Raw genomic sequence first — 21834 nt, 5'->3', positions numbered from 1 at the left:
GGGAATTCCAAAGAGCATCCATGCTATTTATATTGATACACAACCACCCTTTTAAGTATCTGGAAAACACCCATTGTATATACATATAAACCTTGCTAGCTTCTCACCTCATAACTATTGTTTCCCCTCAAAATAGGTATTTCATTACCTTTATGTACTGTGTAAGTATGGACCCAGTGAAGTGCCATTGTTTTGATATGGAGTTAAACATTTTCACTGAATATTTGCGCTTGCTGCAGTAGAAATGATTAATTCCAGGGCAATCCATCTTCTAAAGACTAGAACTGGTCCACTAGTGCCTAAAGATGACCAGAGCAGAGAGCACACGATGCCTCTTGTCCCCAGCCAAGCAGCAGGTCAGGATTCTTTCACTGCATCTGAGAGCTCAAGGGGAGACACAGATGACCAGCCCATGCCAACAAGGCATAATGAGATGGCTAGGAGAAGTGGCCAGTTCCCCAGAAGGCATGCTGCAGCAGAACAGCAAAGCACGCCTTGCCACACATTCCCTAGGCCTGCTTGCTAACATTTTGCCCTGGCTGGCAGAATTCCTGAACCAGGTGCTGCAACTGCCAGCCCGGGTAGGATCTGGCAAAGTTGAGAAAACCTGTGCATGTGCTACCACACACCATCCCTGGAGACTCCCATTTTAACTCTTCAAAAGTCCAATTGTAGTCAATGGCAAATTTTCCCCTTGATTTCAAATGGAGCAGAATTGGGCCCTCAGTCTGCAACAGGTCTGATTTTCCTAGCTGCTAAACAAGGAGCATGGTCAGAATATCGGAGTTCTGATCACACAGGGATATTAGTGCCACAGGATCAGACCCTGATCAGGTCTTCTTTGTAAGACTGATGACAACACACCTCAAAGTTTCTCATCACAACATACAGCACTAACAACATGCAGTTCATGTGACTTTATTTAAATATAACAGAAGCTGAACAATGGGATTCCCAGTGAAAGAAATTAGAAGAAAAAGAAAGAAAAGTGTTCAGTAACATGAATTACTAGTTTTGGCAACAATGCTCTGTATCTCCTCTACTCTTACAATTCAGTAGAGATACAGTTTCCAACAAACAAATTAAAAATATGTATTGTATCCATATTATTGTTACCTATACGCAGGGATCAAATCATAGTCCACTAGTATAAGTTATTTCACAGGGTTAGACTCTGTCACCTTGACTCCAGCTGAATAGCACCATACTCTCCAAATGGTCCCCGTTTAAATCAATGGAACTCTTGCACAGTAAGATACTATTGAATGTGAGTATGGGTGGTAGAATTGGACCCTAAATTTTCAGTGCATTACACAACAATTTGCTGCACAAATATAGATTATATAGAAAAAAAACTAGATTATGTTGTTATATAAATATACCATGGTAGCCAAAGGGCAAATCTAAAAATTTGAGGGAATAACTCCTGGCCCCAATCCCTAGCCCACAGTGCATTTTTTTGCATCAAGATTTACATTTTGTTCATGAATCTGTGACATACAAAGAGAATGATTTCACTTGCTAAAATTCCTAAAGTAAAACTGCCAAAATGAACGCAAGTCCCGGCTAAATCAAAATGCTGCTTATGAACAAAGAAAGCTACGGTCCTGATTCAGGCCAGCACTTAAGCATGTCCTTAAATCCTTTCCTATTCAGAAAAGCACTTAAGTATGGACCTAACACTAAGCATGTGCGTAAGTGCTTTCCTGAATAGGGATGCTTTTGTGATTCCAGGCCCAAATGCAGGCCTCGTGTGAGCAGGTGAAACCCCCGAGACTTCAGTGACAGCCCCAGGTCTGTATCTGGCCTCCCAAAATGCTACTGGATGATCAGAGTTCTTAAAACAATCTGCACTTATTGCCGAGGTGATTCAGGTTTCTTCTTGAACACACTGACTAAAAAGATATTATTGGACTGAAATATTTATTTAATCTTTTAAAAGACTCGTGTCTATTGTTATCATTTGGCTTAAAAATTACAAATCTCTTAACACTTTCCCCTCCTCCTCCTCATCGCTGTCAGTGACATTGACTTGCTGGATGCTGGAGGGCGTGGACGGGGTTGCTGTGAAAACGTTCTCCAAGGCTCCAATATCCAGCTGCGGCATGGGGGTTAAATATTCGTCCTCGCTATGGCTGTGGCTGTTGTAATAAGACACCCCCTCTAGACTCTCACAGCTGCGGGAATCTTCACTGCGTGCATGCTCATCTGGGTACTCCCTGAAAGGGTAGTCTCTATTCAGAGCAGAAAACATAGCCTCATGCTTTTGGTACTGGTCTTCGTAAAAGCCAAGGCATTCGGGCATTGAACTGGGGAAATTCCCATAGCCAAATGGAGGGCGGCTGTACGGGCACGTGCTGCAGGGAAAGAGACAAAAATAAGATACATCAAGCTTTCTGCCATGGCGCTAAGTTGTATTGCATAAGAACTACATGTGACTGGCTATATTTCTATTGGGGCCTGAAGATGAAAGTTATCCTAATGATCTGCATTAGCCAATTCACTGAGTAGTGTGATATATAAACACACCAACCTCTATAAACTCTGCAACCACCTATATACAAGGAGAGATATACCCAGGGTCTATGACAGAGATGCTAGCCGACATATACACCCAAGAAGTTGCTTTTTTAAAAACACTTATTTATTAATGTAAATAATGTCACAGATAAATAAATGCTAGTGAGCATTTTAACAAACATACCGAAAACTGTAAAACCATGCATCATAACCTAAGGGGAGGGGGAAGGGGGATATGACAGAGGTTGATAAAATCATGAATGGTGTGGAGAAAAAGCATTATTTACCCCTTCACATAACACAAGAACTAGGGGACAGCCAGTGAAATGAATAGGCAGCAGGTTTAAAATAAACAAAAGGAACTACTACTTCACACAACGCATAGTCAACCTGTGGAACTCGTTGCCAGGGGATGCAGTGAAGGCCAAAACTATAACCAGGTTCAAAAAAGAATTCAACAGGTTCACGGAAGATAGGTCCATCAATGGCTATTAGCCAAAATGATCAGGGATGCAACCCCATGTTCTGAGTGTCCCTAGCCTCTGACTGCCAGATGCTGGGGTAGGATGACATGGGATGGATCACTTACTTGATAATTGCTCTATTCTGTTCATTCCCTCTGAAGTATCTGGCATTGGCCACTGTTGGAAATAGGATACTGGACTAGATGGACCATTGGTCTGACCCAGCATGGCCATTCTTATGTTCTAACCCAGTTTATGTAATCTCTGTAGGTCACAATTTATAGCAGAGTTGGAACAAGGCTAAAAAAATTCCTTTTATTTCCTTTTAAAATAATTTCTTGCAGCTGCTAGGTTATTAGTAGAAAAGAAGGACGTTAGAAAATCCTGTCCCTCAGAGTATACAGTACTATGTAAAGAGGATACATGGTTAGGCACCCTGTGATTAATAGTTGAATGCTCTTTAAGTGAGAAACTCCAAAAAAAGAATCATACAAGGTGTTAATTAATTGCTTCCTAAAACAATTGCTTACTGACTTTGAATTTTTATCCTGTTTCAGAACCTGGAGGGCCAAAGTGTATAATAATTTGTGTATTACAAAGTGCCATAGACATATATAGTACAGTAGAGTAAATAAAGTGTGAAAAACAAGTAATAGATCCCTGCTCTAAAGATATTATAGTTTAAAGATATGTATTGATACAATTCTGATCCAGGCTTCAATGGGACTTTTATCATTCACATGTCTTAAGCGAGCATATGGATAGAGTCCCAAAAGCAGCTGGGACAAACACAGTCAAGAGGTCTTTCCTTAAATTTCTTCAACCCAGCTACTAATTTTTAGCACACATATTCATTTGCATGATCAGTGCTACACAAAAAAGATGAATTTTTTTACATGCAGATAATATCCACACAGAAATGAACTTGCAAACAAATTTGTTTTAGAGATGTCTGCCTGGTGGGGTATGCAACTTTCCAACGTCCAGTTTTTGTCAGAACACCAAACAGACTCTGATGGTATGAGCAAAAAAACCCCAACCTGCTCATGTGCTCTGTCTAATGACGGAGACCAAGGGGCAAAGCTTAGATCACCTTTAATGGCCAATGTGAAGTCAGACACCTATGCATCAATATTACTGTGATTCTTCAAGTGATGACAAACTTGGTCTGTTATTTAAGGTTTTTGTACTTAACAAATGCCCACCGACTGACTTGTCTGCAAATGCGATCTGTCCATTAAGATATTTCAATTTTTATGGGTCATATTCTGGCCTGACTTACCCATAAGGCAACCCCATTGACTTCATGCAGGCACATTCGGCTGAGATCGATAGGAGTGCAGTGTGTAAGTCAGGGCAGAATGTGGCCCCAAATCTTTAAGAACCATCTCCAGCTGTAGAGCGATCATTAAAATCATTTGATAGGCTGAATTCCCTCTAAAATCAAATATAGGAAAACTGGCTACTTACAAAACAGGAACTATGAAATTGGACACTGAGCTCACTCCTTTCTCCATTCAAAGCGACACACAGCTTGTGCAGTGTGAATTCTCTTCTTGGATCCCTGTGCACTAGCTGGCTTCCAGGTCCTCATGGGCCTGAGTAGCACATTTGGGTGTTGCTCAACTGGCTGCTACAAGGGTGCTGGGGCCTGCACGTGGTCACTGTTGAACTGATAGCAATCCCCCTGCATTTTAGTCAACACTGAAGTACCGTAACGGGAATACAAACCCATGAGTTCTTGATGCAAGTTGCTCTTCCCCAGTTGACTAACGCAAACTGGCAAAGAATATACATGGGTTTATTTGCTATATCACCCCAAGGCTCTTTCCATCGGGTAAGAACTCAGTACAATTCATTTTCATAGAGCCGACCTCACCAAACTGCTTGGGGTATCGTGTCACCAACTCAAATACTTGACCAGTTTTAATTCTATCTGATCCTGTTTTATTTCCATAATTTTTACTCAATATATTTTTGTTGAATTCAATTGCACTGTTGGGACTGGAGTAGCAGGGAGGGGAGGCAAGGACTTATATTTACTCTTAACTTGGAACATGCAATGGCTGGCACAGCCCCTTGGAGTTATCAGTAGTTGGGCACAACTCAGAGCAGCCTCAGGCTGGCTGGCCCCAAAATTGGGGAGCTGGTAAGGTGGCATTAAGCCACTTTCCCCCACAGCCTGGCATTCCTGCACTGAGAGCCATTTGCCCAATCTGCTGTTCTTTACACTCTTTCATTAAGCAGTAGGTTTCATTGACTTTTAGCACATACATGCTCTCACTAGAATTTAAATGAATGACTTCATTACCTTGATGGGAAGTAGTGAGGTCCAGGTAAGAAATAAGGGTGATGAAATGAAAAACGAGGAGGCGCTCCAAAGAGAGTGGCTGGATGACCAATGGGAGGAGGTTGATAGAGATGTGAGTGAGGAATGGGAGGAGCCTGGGAAATTGGTGCACTTCTAGGACAAGTAGAAACACCTGAGTATTCCTTAGCGGGTTGATTATTAGAGACAGGAAATCTGGAGTGAGTGGTGCTTGCATTACTTGGGTTCCTGCTGGAGCTCTCAATGCAAACTGGGGTAGGTCTCTTTACAGAACAATTGGATCCAGAAGGTACATGATGAGCTTCTGTCTGTGCAGGTCCAGCAAAGCGCTGTGGTGGAATCACAGGGTGAAGGGGCAGATTTGGAGCTGGGACAGCCACTGGTGTGGTGCTTCCAACACTTGGCTGGAAAAGCGTAATTGGACCTGGGTGTTGAATGGAAGGAGCTGGCAGCTGGATAGTAGAAGAGGCTTCACCTGTTGAAAACAGAAATGATTATTGATCAGTCATGAATGGAAGGGTACCAGTAACAGCATTTTATAAGTACCACTTCAGCTAACTACCCCTAGATCAGAAAGAAGACAGACACAGCGAAGTGTCCAGGCGGATTCTGTATTGTCCTCCTCCACCTCCCAAACCAAAAACAGAGACAGCTCAATGTTTCTTCTGTCTTTCGAAATCCTCTCCTCAGAAACCAAACACAATCTTCTCACCTCTGCTGAGTAACACGCACACCTTTGTCACATTGATATCCAAATCTGAATGTAATCAAGTGGATGAGCAAATTTAAGGAGGACGGCATGTGATTAACTCTAACGCTGCTTTACTGAAATGCTGCCACTAGAGAGCTCTCTAACCCCTCCCTCTAGAGCATAACTCCCCTACAATTCACAATCACATGCCACTTAGCAAGCTGGTATGGACCTGCAATGCTACATAAAAATATATGCATATATTCTCAGCTGATGGCCCTAGGAAATGGAATCAGGTGGATACAACAAACTGCCCCAAAATTGTTTTTTTCCATTTGTTTTGCAAAAGAACACACCCTGCCAGTTTTATTCACTTTGTCATAATTTACAGATGTGTTTGTGTATCACTTTTCATGATGATAAAGTTATCATTTAGAGTGTGCCTTTCCTACAGAACGACTGCAAAGCATTTGGGGGGACATTTTCAAACGTGCCTAAGTGACTTCAGAGCCTAAATCCCAAGTCAATGGAATGTAGGCCCTTTGGAAAATGTTTGCCCTTTACAACAATACATATAGGAATCGCTTCAACCACAACTAAAGTAGAGCCACCTCTGGGATAAAACAGAATAAATATTCAAGACAGCATAACAACACTACAACAGAACAGGAAGAGAAGAATACCACATCCAATCACAACTACAGAGGGAATGTAGACAGGTAGCGTGTAGTTATTCAAGGTGGAATCTAGCCAGAACAGAGGGGTGTTATTACATGTATTATTGTGAATATTGTCATGATGACCATGAATGCTCAGGGCCTTTGTTTTCCTATCTCACATGAAAGATAGCAGCTCCAGCACTCCCATGTCCCCACTGGGACAATGGATCAACAATGAGGCAGAAGGAAGGGTGCTACCTACTGAATCACTAACACCCCTTCTTGAAGCATGCTTGGCTTTCCCAAGAAGTCCTCCATCCAAGCACTGCTGCAGTGTTGAGATATGGGACCACAGATCAAGGGGTGGACCTATATGGAATATGGTTTTTTCACTGACCAGATAGGACCTCACTTTAAAAGGAAACCTCAACCCAGATTAAATAACGTGGGTACAATCTTGCACATCCACTTTTTGTGCACACTTCTCTCATAACCAGGTTTTGGTGTGTACAGAAACTCGGATTTGTGTACTCAAACTGCTATGTGTTTGCAAACTAGAGAAACAAAGTAGGTGAGGTAATATTTTTTATTGGACCAATTTCTGTTGGTGCGAGAGACAATCTTTTCAGCTTATATAGAGCTCTTGTTCAGGACATGAAGAAGAGCTCTGGGTAAGCTTGAAAGCTTGTCTCTCTCACCAGCAGATGTTTGTTGGTCCAATAAAAGCTATTGCCTCACCCACCTTGTCTCCCTAGTATCCTTGGACCAACATGGCTACAACACTGTTGGCAAATGAGTCAATTAAATACATATCTATTCCAGTTGTGTGTGCAAAGCTGAGTTACTGTGCATGCAAAACTGTGGCTGTGAAAGCACTGTACATCTAGAAAATTGTATGCAAAATTGCACCTGCAAGTTTAGATACAGCTTTTAAAAATGTCGCCCTCGCACTATTAACTTCTTTCCCCATGACACTTTTTCTGACAAATTTCACCATGTCCTTTTAAGGAGCTTTGCTACTGGGTTGTTGCTTTAAAAACTCTTATGCCAGCTTATGCTTGACCTTATACAGGATATAGTTTCCTTATCATTATTGAATGAATTCACCCAAACTAATTAAACGAACTCACAGACAGGATGTCCAATACTGTTCTGTACATTGGGAATGACAACAGAGTAAGTGGGTGATCGGAAAGGATAAATTGTGGTTGCGTTTGTAGTGATGATGTTCTGAGAGGTGCCCGAAAATACAGTGGAGACAGTCAATGGGAAGCGCTTTCTTTTGCCGGGTCGTGGTTGGTAAACCCAGCCTGTGGGAGAGTAAATGAGAAAGTTTATGGCAGATTTCATATGTGTGGGCCAGTTTCTTGCATTGTAACAAGACATGAAAAACTATGACACCCACAATTCTGAAAAGTCTGTATGGATCCACAACAGAGGCAAATCTTTCTCCAGTTGAAGTCAACAGCAAAACTACCATTCACTTCAATACAGTGGCATATTAAGCACCATATCAGACAGTATGATGAAACCGGCACATTCTCTCATTTTTTTCATATGAACATAAGTTATTATGCGTTTGGTGGATGAGATACAGGATCAGAAAACCAGAGGGACCAGTGTGGCACAGGTTAACTCCACATTATGAAGGGAGGTTACAGGAGAAAATGGCAATGCATTTTGGGTTTTATTTTGAAAAAATATGGTAATGTTAAAAATTTGGCTCCTGATTTAGAATCTCACTGGCTCCCTAATTCTCAATTATACCTGTGCAAATTTCATTTACACCAGTGTGACTAGAGATGTAACAGCTAAGCAAGAATTTGGCCCAATGGGAGTGTGCATATATTACTGCAGGCAGAATTAGGTTTGTCTCTGATATACACACACACCAAACAAATATTAACAGACTTGTAAAGATGATGGGTCATTTATACCAGTTAGGTTCATTAAGCAGCTTAGCCATTTTGTTTCTTTATGAAGTTTAAAGAAGGCTTGGATGTTTCGAGATGTTTATTATTATGTCATGTCTTCTGTTTGTTTTTGACATAAGAAATTCAGGTCTTGTCTACTCTAGAATACTCTTTGGAAGCCTGGAGAACAAGTGGGATTATGACATCACAGATACAAAGGATGTAACACCTTGTATTTTAGTGATATTTACTGAGTTTAAAACTCTCTTTTTAGCACCTGTTTAAATGATTGAGTAGAAAATGCTTTGCTAAGGATTCACTATCCTGCCCCTTCAGTTAAAGGCTGAGAAAAATCTCATTCCACGTCTGAGACCCCCCAACAAGTCCTCCAACCAAACACAGAAGACCAGATTTGAGGCTTGATTCACCTCTGCATTACTTAGGATAGTGTAACATAGACAGCTTAAAACTGGAGTAAGCAGGGATGAACAAGCCCCTTGGCATTCCTGTTATTTCTAAACTAATATTTCATAAAAACTTTTCTATTTCTATTAATAATAAATGTGTTTCCAATTAAAACAGGGATTTTTGTTCAGATTTAACATCTATATTTGGCTTTAACATTCCCGTGCAGCTTTGCAACCTAAACGCTGCAGTGTTATATTCCTGCATGAGAATCAGAAAGTGAAACTCACTAAAAATTGCTTAAAGTGAAACTGAGTAGTTTAATTTCTTTGCCCAATCTGAGTGAAAAGAAAAATATAAAGAAACAAAATAACCAGTGAAAAGTAAATTAGATTTGAAAATCTTTCAATTTTAATAATCTAATGTGTAATTAATGTTATAGGTATAGATTTATTTAATTTTTAATTATATGAGTGCTATTATCATTTATATTATTATTCCCAGATAGGAAACTATTAGCCCACAGTTGAGGTTGAAAAACTTATTTAATCTATTTTATAAGCATTTCTATGGTCTTTGTCATCATAGTATTTGATAACATTAATCTTTTAGGAAAATGCCTTAAATGAGTATTACAATTTAAGGAACAAGTAACTCTGAAAGCACAGGGAGTTCAGAATACAATGCTCCAGGAACCAAACATTGGAATTTACAGACCCCACTCCTTCCCACCCCCACATAGGGTTTTCTTCTCCTCATTCCCTATATCGCTTTTCTTTTCACATTCCTACTGGACCGGATGCATTGGCCTAGCACGTAGCTCTCGGCCTGCCATTTCCCTCATCCTGGGTGTCTGTATCTGCCCATGCAGAATAGTGCACCAGGCCATGAGCACTTTATAAAGTCAATGTTGGGTCATGCAGACATTTAATGCATGATTGTGTAAGGAAATGTATTCATTTTTACCAGGAAATTCTTCTCTGTGCTTTTCTTTAATCTTTTGAGCTTCATCGTAATAGGGTTTCTTTTGCTCTTCAGTGAGTTTGTTCCATTCTAATCCAAGCTGGACACTGATTTCTGCATTATTGGCAGCTGGGTTAGCTTTGGCTAGTGCCGGCCGATGAATTCTTGCCCACACCATAAATGCATTCATAGGACGCTTTACATGGCCATTTCTGTCTTTGCTAAATGGGGTATCTGGTATCCCTACGTAACAAAAATCAGGAAAGAATATCATTAGGCAGACAGCACATGTAATGTTGCCATAAATCATATTTAAAGAAAGAATCCAGCAAAACCCAAACAAAAGAAACAACAGGAACCTAGAACCCACAAGCCTCCATACATATTTGGAGAATTGTCCCTGGAAAAAAAGTGTAAATGTTGCAATTAAGAGAACACTGGAGTAATGACTAGCCACAAGCAAAATGCTGCATAAAGAATAATTCAAATATCTGACATTATAGCATCCACTATTGTGGCAGTCTCTCTTTTTCTCTTCTTTCATAAAGATCAGAGCTAATTTCACCATAATAAAAAAAAATGGTAGAGGTTTTGTTTTCATTTGACTAATTATTATGTTATGTAATGCATATATTTATAAAGGCATCACACTATCAGTGCAAGCTTATGCACAGTGCCACAGTAATGTGCCTAAACCCTGACCTTCCAAGGACCACATTCAGTGATAATATGGTAGTTCAGTTCCATAGCCATTCAACTCTTGGCTTCTCTGCTGAGTTTGCCAGATGGTGCTAGTGTTTTTGCGATGTGGACACCTTTGCTGGAAAGACTGCATCTACTAAATGCTCATCATATACTATCAACTTCCAGTCACTACCAACAGGGCTGGATTTGATCTGACGACTTAAAGGTGGAAGGTTTCCACTCCACTACCAATTCACTTAGCAAGCAGTCCCTCTAGAAAAGGTATTTCTAAATACATCCATCACCTAAACCCTGTTATCAATGAAAGGAGAAGAGTCTATTCGTCACTAGGACACCTCTTAAAAGAAATCATTAAAGGCCAGAATTGAGCTTCTAAATCCACTCTTAGGAACCTGCCTCATTTTCCAGAGTTGACTTCAATGTGAGGCGTTGGTTGCCCTGCACTTTCAAAATTAGGCCAGTGCCTAAACACGGACTTTAAAGACTGCTTTTAGGCTTCTATTCTTGAAAATCTTGGGCTTAATCTTTAAGAATCAGATACCTGCTACAGGGAGCTAAAATCAGAACTGGAGTAAGCAGCTGTGGCTGCACTGACTTCAGCAGAGCGGAACCCTTTAAAACCCATGTTGAATGTAACCCCCCCCCCATGTTTACACTCTTAGTGCAGTTGGAAATGCTATTGATACTACAGTGTACATAGAAAGGTCAGTACTTTAACAGCACTTTTACTTGTGTGTCCTCACTGCTAAAATTCCAACTATGGGGCAACACTTGTTGAAGCCTGGGAAATTCCAGTTCCACTGCCATCTAATACCTGCATCGGAGGGCAGCACAGTGAGAGGCACATCCTTAGTTTCAATTTTTACTGAAGGCTCCAGTAAGGATTGCATTTTAAGGGGCACTTGGGCCATGGGCAGTTTAGTCACTCGGATCAGTTCAGAAGGCGGAGGTCCCTGAAATTGGATCCTGGCCCCAGAGGGTACTGGATGGAACGTCAGTGGGATCTTCAGGTCTTGAGGATGCTGTCCTCCAAACCCATCAGGAGCAAGGGCATCTTTGCTGGCATGTGCAGGGCCGCTGAAGGATCCAGCTGGCTTGGACACCGCTTCTTCCCTCCCCTTGCAGTCCTCACCGGCTGCCTCCGCCTGCTCTGTCTTGACGGCTCCTTCTTCCCCAGTCCCCGAGGCCGTGCTGTCCCCCCCAGTCTCTTTCACCATCATCCCTTTCTGACTCTCCTCTGCACTCCCCCCTTTCCGATCCCCTTCTTCCTTGAGGGTGCCGCCGGCCGCCAGCTGGGACCCCTCTTTCCCTGCTCCTCGGGCTGGGGCAGCCTTGAGCTCACCCCTCTTTCTCTTGATGCAGCCGCTGCACCCCAGCTGGCCCCCTTGCTCCTGCTCCTCTGCTTTTGCCAGCAGCAGCGGGTGGGGGGCACTGCCGCCCTCCGCTTCCCCCGCTCCCAGCGCAGCCGTGGGGACACTTTGCCCACCCAGGGGGTGCTGCTCCTTCCAGGGGATGCCCTGCCCAGGGAGGGGGAGCAGGAGCTGATGGGGGACCCCCGGCCCGGGAGGGAGGAGCGGCTCCCTGCCCCCCTGCCTCGCGAGGGGGTGCAGGAGAAGTTGCTCCAAGCGGAGCGCCTCTGGCCCGGCTGGGGGGTGGCGGGGCCGGGGGGGCCCCTCCGGCGCCCCCCCTTCCATGCGGCCGGCGGGCCCCGGGGGGGAGGGGGATTGTCGGGGATTGTGAGCTCAGCCGCCGCCCTCTGTCGCCGGCCGTTTGTTTCCTGCGGTTGCTCCGCAAACGTTCTCCGCGGCCCCGCCCCCGGGCAGCCACGAATGGCAACGGCGGGGCGCCGCCCGCGCGCGCGCCTCTCCCCCACCCCCGCGGGGGGGGGCCCCCACGGGCGGGTCGCCATGGAGACGCGCAACAATGGAGTCACCGTGGCGACCCCCTGGCTGGCCCCTGACGACGGATTCCGCCCCCCCTCCTCCCTCTCAGCCCGGCTACTCGAGGCCCGCGGGGCGGAGAGCATCGCCCGCGCCCGCCCCTTGCGGAGCCCGGCCGCGGCAGGCCCCGGCTGGCCTGTACGTGCCCAGGCTGCCCTGGCCCCGCCGCGCGCGGCTCCGCCCCGCCCCCCGCGCACGCTCGACAGCGGGACGTGGAGCCCGGCCCGTCCCAGCTTTATTGGCGAGGAGATCCGCCATCGCGGAGAACTCGCACACCATAGAGGTGTGTCAGGGTGTGGCCAGAAGTGCTCGTTTCCGGTTTCTGGCTGTGTCCGGGAGGGGGCTGCTTCCGGTTCCGGGTATGCCGCTGGCGTGGGTCCGGCGGGAAGTTGCCCGGGCCGTCGCGGTTGGGCCTGGGAGGAAGGCGAGGCTGAGCGGCGGCGGCCGGGCCCCCATGGCGAAGAGCAAGTTCGAGTACGTGCGAGACTTCGAGGCGGACGATACGTGCCTGCCCAACTGCTGGGTGGTCACCCGGCTGGACGGCCGCAACTTCCACCGGTGCGAGGGGGGGCACTTCCGGGAGGGGGGCGGGCCGCCTGCCCGCGGCCAATGGCAGTGCCGCGTCTTGTAGGGGTGGCCGCCGAGGCGATGCTTTTAGCCAATGGGAGTGAGAGGCGGGGCGGGATTCCCCGTTTGGCCGAGCGCGAGCGCCTCGCAGGTCCCCACTCCGGGGGAGGGGCACGTACAGCCCCTCGTTCCCATGGAGACAGCGGCTGCCAGTGGGCCGGGGGTCCCGAGTATGTCTGCCCCTCCCGCTCCCAGGGGGTGTGGACGGTGGCCCAACGCAGGGACGGGCCCTGGGTGCAGCTGGACCCCGCGGGACTAATGGGCCCTGTAAGGGGACAGCCGCGGGGCCCTGGAGGTGCCCGTCCTTTCACTCAGATTCAGCTACAGCATCCGTGTCACAGCATCAGGGGAACTGCCCGTAGGGTGCGGAGACGCCAGGACTTGCCTTGGTGGGCGGGAGCAGAGCGTGGCAGTGGGAACATTTATCTTAGCAGGAGCATTGCCAGCAGAAGGAGGGAAGTGATCATTCCCCTCTATTCGACATTGGTGAGGCCGCATTTGAAGAACTGTGTCCAGTTTTGGGGCCCTCCACTACAACAAGGATGTGGACAAGTTGGAGAGAGTCCAGCGGAGGGCAACAGAAATGATGAGGGGGCTGGAGCACAAGACTTATGAGGCGAGGCTGAGAGAACTAGGCTGGTTCAGTCTGCAGAAGAGAAGAATGAAGGAGGATTTGATAGCAGCCTTTGACTACCTGAAAGGGGGTTCTAGGGAGGATGGGGCTAGGCTGTTCTCAGTGGTGGCAGATAACAGAACAAGGAGCAACAGTCTCAAGTTGCAGTGGGGGAGGTCTAGGTTGGATATTAGGAAAAGGTTTTTCCCTAGGAGGGTGGTGAAGCACTGGAATGGGTTACCTAGGGAGGTGGTGGAATCTCCATCTTTAGAGGTTTTTAAGGCCTGGCTTGACAAAGCCCTGGCTGGGGTGATATAGCTGAGGTTAGTCCTGCTAACCTGAGCAGGGGGTTGGACTAGATACCTCCTGAGGTCCCTTCCAACTCTAATCTTCTATGTTCTCTGAGGAGTGTCTTCTGTTCTATATAGGTTTTTGTACTGCACTCATCACCATAGGATCTGAGGCCTGGTCTGCACCTAAAACTTAGGTCAGCTTAGCTATGTTGCTCCAGGCTGTGAAAATGCCATGCCCTGAGCACGGTAGATAGGCTGATATGCCTCCCACTGACTCTTTATAAAATAGGGAAATGGGTTGATTTGAAGGGCAGTTAAAGAGTTGGTGTCTTATTTTGATGAGGAGGAGATTGGGGTTTCTGGCATTCAGTTGGAGGGAGTACATTGACTTCCAAAAATCCTGTCCAGGCTTACAATGTTCTGAGGAAATAAATGTGATGAAAACAAGTACTTAGAGTACTTAGAGTACCCGTAGAGTAGCTTTTGCAAGGTTAATTTCCTATTGAACCTGTTCTCTTTATAGCTTTGCTGAGCAGCATGGCTTCAGTAAGCCCAATGATGACCGTGCCCTGCATCTGATGACTAAGTGTGCCCAAACAGTGATGCAAGAGCTGGAGGATATCGTCATTGCTTATGGACAGAGTGATGAATACAGCTTTGTTTTTAAAAAGAAAAGTAACTGGTTTAAAAGAAGAGCAAGGTAATTGCTCCTTTTGAGCTTACCAGTTTGCCCATATTTAATAGTTCTCTCTGAAAGCTGGCATTTGCACAATTTATTTATCTTTGTCCAGTCCTTACACATGTACAGATGCTACCTGTACAATATAGGTAGAAATTACACAGTTCGTGTGTGTGTGTGTGTGTGTGTATAATATGACATTTTAATTAGCAGCGAAGTATTTTATGTTATGTTTCTGTGTATGGTACTTTTCAAAAAGTAAATTCAATAACAAAGTTAAAGAAAAAGGGGGAAAAAAAGAGGGGGGACGCCATCTTGTACAAAAGAGTTTTTTTTAGTAACCTACCTTCCCTTCCAACCTCCACAGCTTGGTTTTCAACATGTTTAATTCTACCAAGCCCTCAAAAAGGCTCTACCTGCCATTGGTGGTCCATAGAGCCATGATATGAGAAGCACTGCTGTTCATCAGAAGCCCTATCACTGATACCCTAATAATTACAGGTTAAAAAAAATGTATGCTTGTATTAATAGCTAATATAGTCTCTCTCTCTCTCTCTCTGCTTTGTGTTTACAAGTAAGTTCATGACTCACGTGGTCTCCCAGTTTGCCTCCAGTTATGTTTTTTACTGGAAGGATTATTTTAAGGATCAGCCACTCCTGTATCCACCAGGATTTGATGGACGAGTTGTGTTGTATCCCAGCAACCAGAACTTAAAGGACTATCTCAGCTGGAGACAAGCAGATTGTAAGCATCTTTAGAAACCAGGAAAACAAGAATTGTTGACTTTTACCATAACAATTTATAACTGTTGGGTGTGTTTTTCCTCCTGGGATGAAAACCTACCCCTTATTGCCAGGGTGCATATATGCACTTTTTAGTTAAAAAGAAGTTGCTGCGTGGCAGAGGGACTCTAGTTTACTTGTTAAAAAACACATACTTGGAGCTGTTAAACTGCAGGAGTGTTGGATGAAGTTCTTAGAAAGCAGATTATTTTACATTCTACAATAATCTTCCACAAACCATCCCAATTTGTATTTTTATTTCCCTTTTAACTTTCACTGATACTGTTTTAGAAAGAGCATTGTGTTGTCTGTGAAGTTAATCGTATCACCCCTATGCCATAGTACCCTTACTTCTGCACTGCTGCTGGGGGCGGCACTGTCTTCAGAGCATCTGGCCAGCAGCTGCTGCTCTCTGGCCACCCATATCTGAAGGGCTCTGGCTGTCAGCCATGCATGGGGCTGACAATTGCAGCCACAGCATGCATGGGGACTGACCACTTACGACCCGCTCCATAATAATCTCACAACCCCTTGTGGGGTCCCGACCCCCAGTTTGAGAACCTGTGCCATAAAGCATAAAACTGGATTACGATGAGATTGCATAACTACAAATATTACTAATGGTTTTTTAAAAATCTAGCTGGAGGAATTTGTGGGAATGGAAAAGCATTCTCTGAAATGTCATCTAGGTTTTTCAAATAGTCTGTTTGTCCTATAACACCAGCTCCTATTTCTGCAGGCCACATTAATAACCTCTATAATACGGTGTTTTGGATGCTTGTACAGCGAAGTGGTTTGACACCAATCCAAGCACAAGACAGATTACAGGTAGGAACCTCTTCTAAAGTCATTGTCTATTTAACCTCAACTATAAGGAGAGATTTTATTCATAATAGTACAGGGAACATACGCAGAACCCAGTTCCCAAGTCGCTCCAATTACCCAGCCCTATGCAGACATGTCTTGCCCATTTGGAAAGACCAGCTGGTTTATATGTTCACAGTATGCCAATTCATTTTTTCCTAGTATGTGCTTGTTTTTTTCTGGAGATGGTGTTGGTTCTGGTTTTCTGTTTTGCTCCTGAGTTGTAACAATCTTAACCTGACTGGCAAAGAATTTACTTTAGTTAAAATCCAAACAGGATTTTAATTTTGTAATTAATTAGTTCAAATGTGTAATAATATGTATATGAAATTTTATTGGCCTCAAAAGAGATGTAATATTTGTGTAAGACTGAGAGTCAGCAATTCCTGAAGTCTTAATACCAGCTCTAACAATGATTCAATATGTGGTCTTGAGCAGGTCACTTTCTCCATCTCATTCTCCTCTTCCTGCCTTTTCAGGGTGGTGTTTCCCACCTCCTTTCATTTATTTATACAAATATAAAAATCAAGAAAAATACACAGACCTCTCTCTGCTTAGCTATCCATATTTTACCACAGGGGATAACACTTAGTTACTTCATGGGGATGTTGGGAGGATTAATGAGTTAATAAAGTTGTTTGAAGATTTAAAAAACCCTGTTTACATCTTGTTACTAGTTACTCACATTCAGCATTTACTCCACTTGTTTCTGTGCTATAAAAAGGACACTGATAAATAAATTGAGGCTATAAGATGCACTTTTAATTTTCATTTTCTCAATTTCAGGGAACTTTGGCTGGAGACAAGAATGAGATTTTATTTTCTGAATTCAACATTAACTACAACAATGAGCCTTTGATGTATAGGAAAGGAACTGTACTAATATGGCAGAAGGTAAAAGCATCTTAACTGCATGCCGAGCACCCATACTGCTTATCTCTCATTCAGTATAGACTGGTGGACTCCTGGCTCCAGTTGGCTCATGATGTCCACCTCCATTGCCCATGTGTTAAATTTTCAAACAAGCACCTTTGTGCTTTCTCTCATGCTTGGGAGGAGCTCCCCATAAACATCTGCAAAACTACCTCATTCTCTTTCAGCTCTCTCCTTAAAAGTCTCCTTTGCCATGGTGCCTACAAAAAAATTCACAACAATTAGGCTGTTTGTGTGTGGAGATCATTATATACTGTGCTGACCAATATTGTCTAATTGTTTCCATGTACTCCCCCATCAGTCTGTTTGTAGGCATCTGTTGTCTCTTGTCATATTCTTAGATTGTAAGCTTTTTGGGGCAGGGACCGTCTTTTTGTTTGCTGTTTGTACAGCACTTAGCACAGGGTGGCCCTGGTCCATGACTGGGGCTGCTAGGTGATACAACAATACAAATAATAGTTTTTTTATTATTCTCTGCAGTTTACAAATCACAATATAAACCCACCTCCCAATGTGATTAAAGATCTTTACCTCAGATTCTGTGGCTATGATTGTCTATATATAGATGTATTCCAGATACTAAGAAAAAGGGGGGTTTTAACAGTGGGTGTTAAAAATGAGTAATTGCTCTTTTGTGGTGTTATAGGTGTATCTATGCCTAACTGAATAATATGAAAACTGGTGTCTGAAATTGGACTCATTTATAAAATATCTGTATGACTGTTTATCTACGTATATACTGATTATCATCTATGTGTATGAAACCTTCAGAGACCTTTTAAAAATACATTCATGTGTCCACTATATTTGCAGGTTAACGAAGTCACTAAAAAAAGAATAAAACTGCCAAAGGAAACTGAAGAGAAGGAAGTTGAAGTGACACGGACAAGGACTAAAGCTGTCCCACTGCACTGTGACATCATTGGGGACCAGTTCTGGGAGGAGTATCCTGAAATCCTAGCTGATAGTTGACCTTCCGAGTTTGAGTGCTTGTGCAAATAACAGTGAACAACTTAATCTGTATGAGCTTCTAGGAAGTGAGGAATGTGAGGTGAGGCAGGGCTAGGATCATTTAACTTTGAAATTTGGCATCCAAGTTATGAGTGATACTGTCTTAGAAACAGAGTATCTTTGGCTGTAATACAGATATGTCTGCCTGCAGGAGCTAAAATCATGTTACTTCCAGATGGCAAGAACTTTTATATCTTTGACAAAATTAATCCTTGTAAATGCATATTTGCATTAGCTTATAACAATATTATCATGTACTTATGGAGCTTAGTTACAAAAATTCTTTAGTAGTTGATATCTCAGGCCCATATCAAGGATAAACAAACTAGCCCAGCAATTTGCTGTAACAAATTTTAAAGGGTTTTGTTCATGTGTAAATTATTTTTGTACTTTTTTAAAGATGCAGAAATGTAATTCTTCCCCTTCTACTCCCATGTTTATTCTTCAGACTTTATCGTCACTGTGACTTTACTAGTTATTAGTGAAGGTCTCGGATGGCCGAACTGTAGTAATAAAGTTCTCATACAGACTTGTAGCTTGATAGGAGGTGTGTGTAGGTCATGCTCTCATTTTTCTGCTCCATTTGGTTCTTGCTGTCTATGATTGGGGAAACTAGCAGCACAGTGCAAGAGAGAAGTTCTTATTTCTTATGGTATGAAAGTTGGGAAGGGTTTATGTTGCTTTTCTGGTTGATCCATGAAGTGGTATCGATGACGATACCTGCTACAGGAGGAGGTGGAGATGAGTCTGGATGGGGAGAGACTACTTCGGTGAGTGTGTACCTGAAGTGGGTTGGTGGCCTGGCCCACACACAATTTTTGTATTGATTTAACCATTTGGGTTAGTGGAATACTTGTTATCAAAATAGTTAAATCAGCACAGTCCCTAGTGTGGACACAGCTATACTGGTATATTTTTGGGAATAAGATATACTAGTATAAGCACTTTTATACAGGTATGTATACAAGCATTCACACTAGGGATTGTACCATTTTAAATATATAGGTTTCAAAATGACATAGCTTAACTTGTCAGAGAGACAAGGTGGGTGTGGTAATGTATCTATCTTATTGGACCAACTTCTTTTGGTGAAAGAGACAAGTTTTTGAGCTTACACAGAGCTCTTTAGTTTGGGCTAAATAAATTGTTGACGAGCACTTGGTAAGGTAGAGTTCATGCTTCGCAGTCTGGGTCTGGACAAAGCCAATGAAATACAGCACTATGCTGCTTTTTCTTTTTTTTTTTTTAAACTTATTTATTCAAAACTTGTTTGAAAAGCTCTAATAAAAGTTTATTGAGCCAAGGTGTTTTATTACTGTGGCCATTTCCCTCTGTGCCCCCACTCCTGATGATGGGGTAAGTCTAGGCATAAAAAAAATACCTACAAGCCAGCTGGATAATAATTAAGTGTAATAAGACAGTGTATACAATCTCATTTTCTTACTGTGTAGTATAGATACATGATTATCAAAAAGCTAATAGGAAAAGGCAGAGTTGAGGGATTGGGGGGTGGGACAGCACATTATTCATTCTGAATTAATCCTTACACCAAAGTTATTTAGAGTCTTCCTAGCATCATGCACCCTCTGTGCTTTCTTTGTTGTCTGAGATATAAACTCCATTTAACGCAAGAATGTCTTGTGTCAATATCAAGTAACTGAGGCCTGGATCTTTTTATTCAGATACTAAATTAATCTTGAACAAAAGATAGTAAAATTTGGATATTTCACTTTGGAATAAAGTGGAAAGATAATTTTTTGGAAAACATGGCTCCCTATGATAAAGCCCTATGTGGGTGATAAGTATTATATCTTCAGAGCACTTTACAAGGAGTAACCAATCCCCAGAATACACTGTAACAGGTAAATATTATTCCCCTGTCACAGATAGGTGGAAACTGCCATCCATAGGTAAGGCCCATATTTTCAAAAATGGCCTTTAATTTTGGGTCACCTTGTGAGAGGTGCTGAACAAATAATGCCAAATGAAGTAAATGGGAGATGCAAGTGCTGAGCACCTTCAAAACTCAGGCCCTAACTATCTAAAGTTGGTTATCCAGAACTAGAGGCCAATTGGAAATGGAGAAGCCCAAGATAAAAGAGGAGGTGGATGAGCATGGGACAGGATTAGAATAAGTATGGGCCTGGACCCAATGCTGTGTTCACACCATGTCTCTAGAGCAGGCAAAGTTTCCCTGTGACCCACTTAAGACAAAGACACTTCCTGTGGAAGTTCAGAGCACTTCTCTCAGTAATGTTTTACTGCCGTAACATGACGCTATTTGAAGAGAGTTTGAACCAGTTCCGGAGTTGAATAGCAGGGGGTGCAGTCTCTTAAGTATGGGCTGCAGGGACTGAAACAGTATCCCTGTCCTTCTGATAAAACACATTCAGTAGGTACACTTCGAAGGTAAAATACATAGAAAGCTGCTTGTACTGACCTGGGCCCAGCTGCCCTTTGGTTGTGCAACACCCGTGTTCGCCTTTCCGAAAGAGCCAGTGCATGGCCTGATCTGGACGGAAAGCGCCGCCGGATGGGGGGGGGGGGAAGGGAGGCGGTGTTTTCCATAGCAGAGCTGGTGTGAGAAATGTATGAAAGGTGCAGCACTTACCGGGGGGTGGGTTTGATTTCCGGGCAGGAGGGCAGGGCTCCGGGGGCACTGCCCCGCTTGCTAGCCAGAGGGACCGACCAGCTCTGAGCACAGCTCCCCTGTCTCGACAGCAGGAGGGCGATCCACGGCTGCAGGCCCGCCGGCTCCGGGCGCTACTTCCGACCAGCGGCCCTCTCTCTCCAGACTGCCCGCTCGGGCCGGGGTCTCCCCTCCCAGCCCGGTGCGAGCCGGAGCCTGCTTAGCTTGGGAGCGCGGCCGGGCTCGCTGCAGCGGCCCCTAGCGGCGAGCTCCCCGTGGCCGCGCGGGTCGGGTCCAGGATCCGGTCCGGCCGCCTCCGGCCCAGCCGCGAGCGGAGCATGGAGGAGGCGGCGGGCGGGGAGCTGCGCCAGCGGGGCCGCTCGGGCCCCGGCCCCGGCCCCGAGCCCGAGCGGGCGCCCAGCCCCAGCCGCCTGGACGTGAGCTCGGCCCGCTTCGACCCGCTGCTGGCGCTGTACTCGGCCCGCACGCCGCTGCCCTGCCCCGCCGCGCCCTGCTTCAACAACCTGGCCGAGTACGAGAGCTTCCAGCGGGGCCTGCGCCGCCCGCCCGCCCGCCGCGGCCTGCCTGCCGCCCGCAGCGCCCGCCGCCGACCCCCGGCCGCCGCCGACCCCGAGCGCCTCCAGCGCCTCCGCAGCCTCATGGTCAACCGGGACCCCGAGCGGGAGGCGGCGGCGGCGGCCCGCGGGCGGCGCAGGGCCCCGCGCAACGTCCTCACCAGGATGCCGCGTAAGGGGGGGCGGTGGGGCAGGGGGGTGCTGACTGTGGGGGGAGGGGAAGGAGTATGGGGGTGCT

General features: G+C 44.8%; 2 protein-coding genes across 5 annotated transcripts; one reads left to right on the top strand and one right to left on the bottom strand.

Annotated features, from left to right (window-relative positions):
- Positions 1-1921: 1921 nt before the first annotated feature.
- SOX30 (SRY-box transcription factor 30) lies at positions 1922-21736 on the bottom strand. The gene is made up of 6 exons (XM_067567401.1): positions 21265-21736; positions 11464-12336; positions 9948-10187; positions 7794-7973; positions 5296-5788; positions 1922-2357 (listed from the first exon to the last, which is right to left on the bottom strand). Exons 1-6 carry the CDS (start codon positions 21680-21682, stop codon positions 1976-1978), a joined length of 2586 nt encoding a protein of 861 aa, XP_067423502.1. The 5' UTR covers positions 21683-21736; the 3' UTR covers positions 1922-1975.
- THG1L (tRNA-histidine guanylyltransferase 1 like) lies at positions 12649-18921 on the top strand. Of its 4 annotated transcripts, none has more exons than XM_067567115.1 (6): positions 12649-13147; positions 14646-14822; positions 15377-15546; positions 16324-16412; positions 17235-17342; positions 18195-18921. In XM_067567115.1, the coding sequence occupies exons 1-6, from the start codon at positions 12951-12953 to the stop codon at positions 18351-18353; spliced, it is 900 nt and encodes a 299-aa protein (XP_067423216.1). In that variant the 5' UTR covers positions 12649-12950; the 3' UTR covers positions 18354-18921. The 4 variants fall into 4 exon arrangements, with proteins under 4 accessions (XP_067423216.1, XP_067423218.1, XP_067423217.1 ...); XM_067567117.1 differs by lacking the exon at positions 12649-13147 and adding an exon at positions 13294-13386; XM_067567116.1 differs by lacking the exon at positions 12649-13147 and adding an exon at positions 13548-13790.
- Positions 21737-21834: the final 98 nt, after the last annotated feature.

Source organism: Emydura macquarii, unplaced genomic scaffold (assembly GCF_026122565.2).
Source record: "Emydura macquarii macquarii isolate MOO-44397 ecotype Brisbane River unplaced genomic scaffold, CSIRO-AGI_Emac_v2 contig_2768, whole genome shotgun sequence".
NCBI lineage: Eukaryota > Metazoa > Chordata > Testudines > Chelidae > Emydura > Emydura macquarii.
This window is presented reverse-complemented; position numbering and strand designations above follow the sequence as displayed.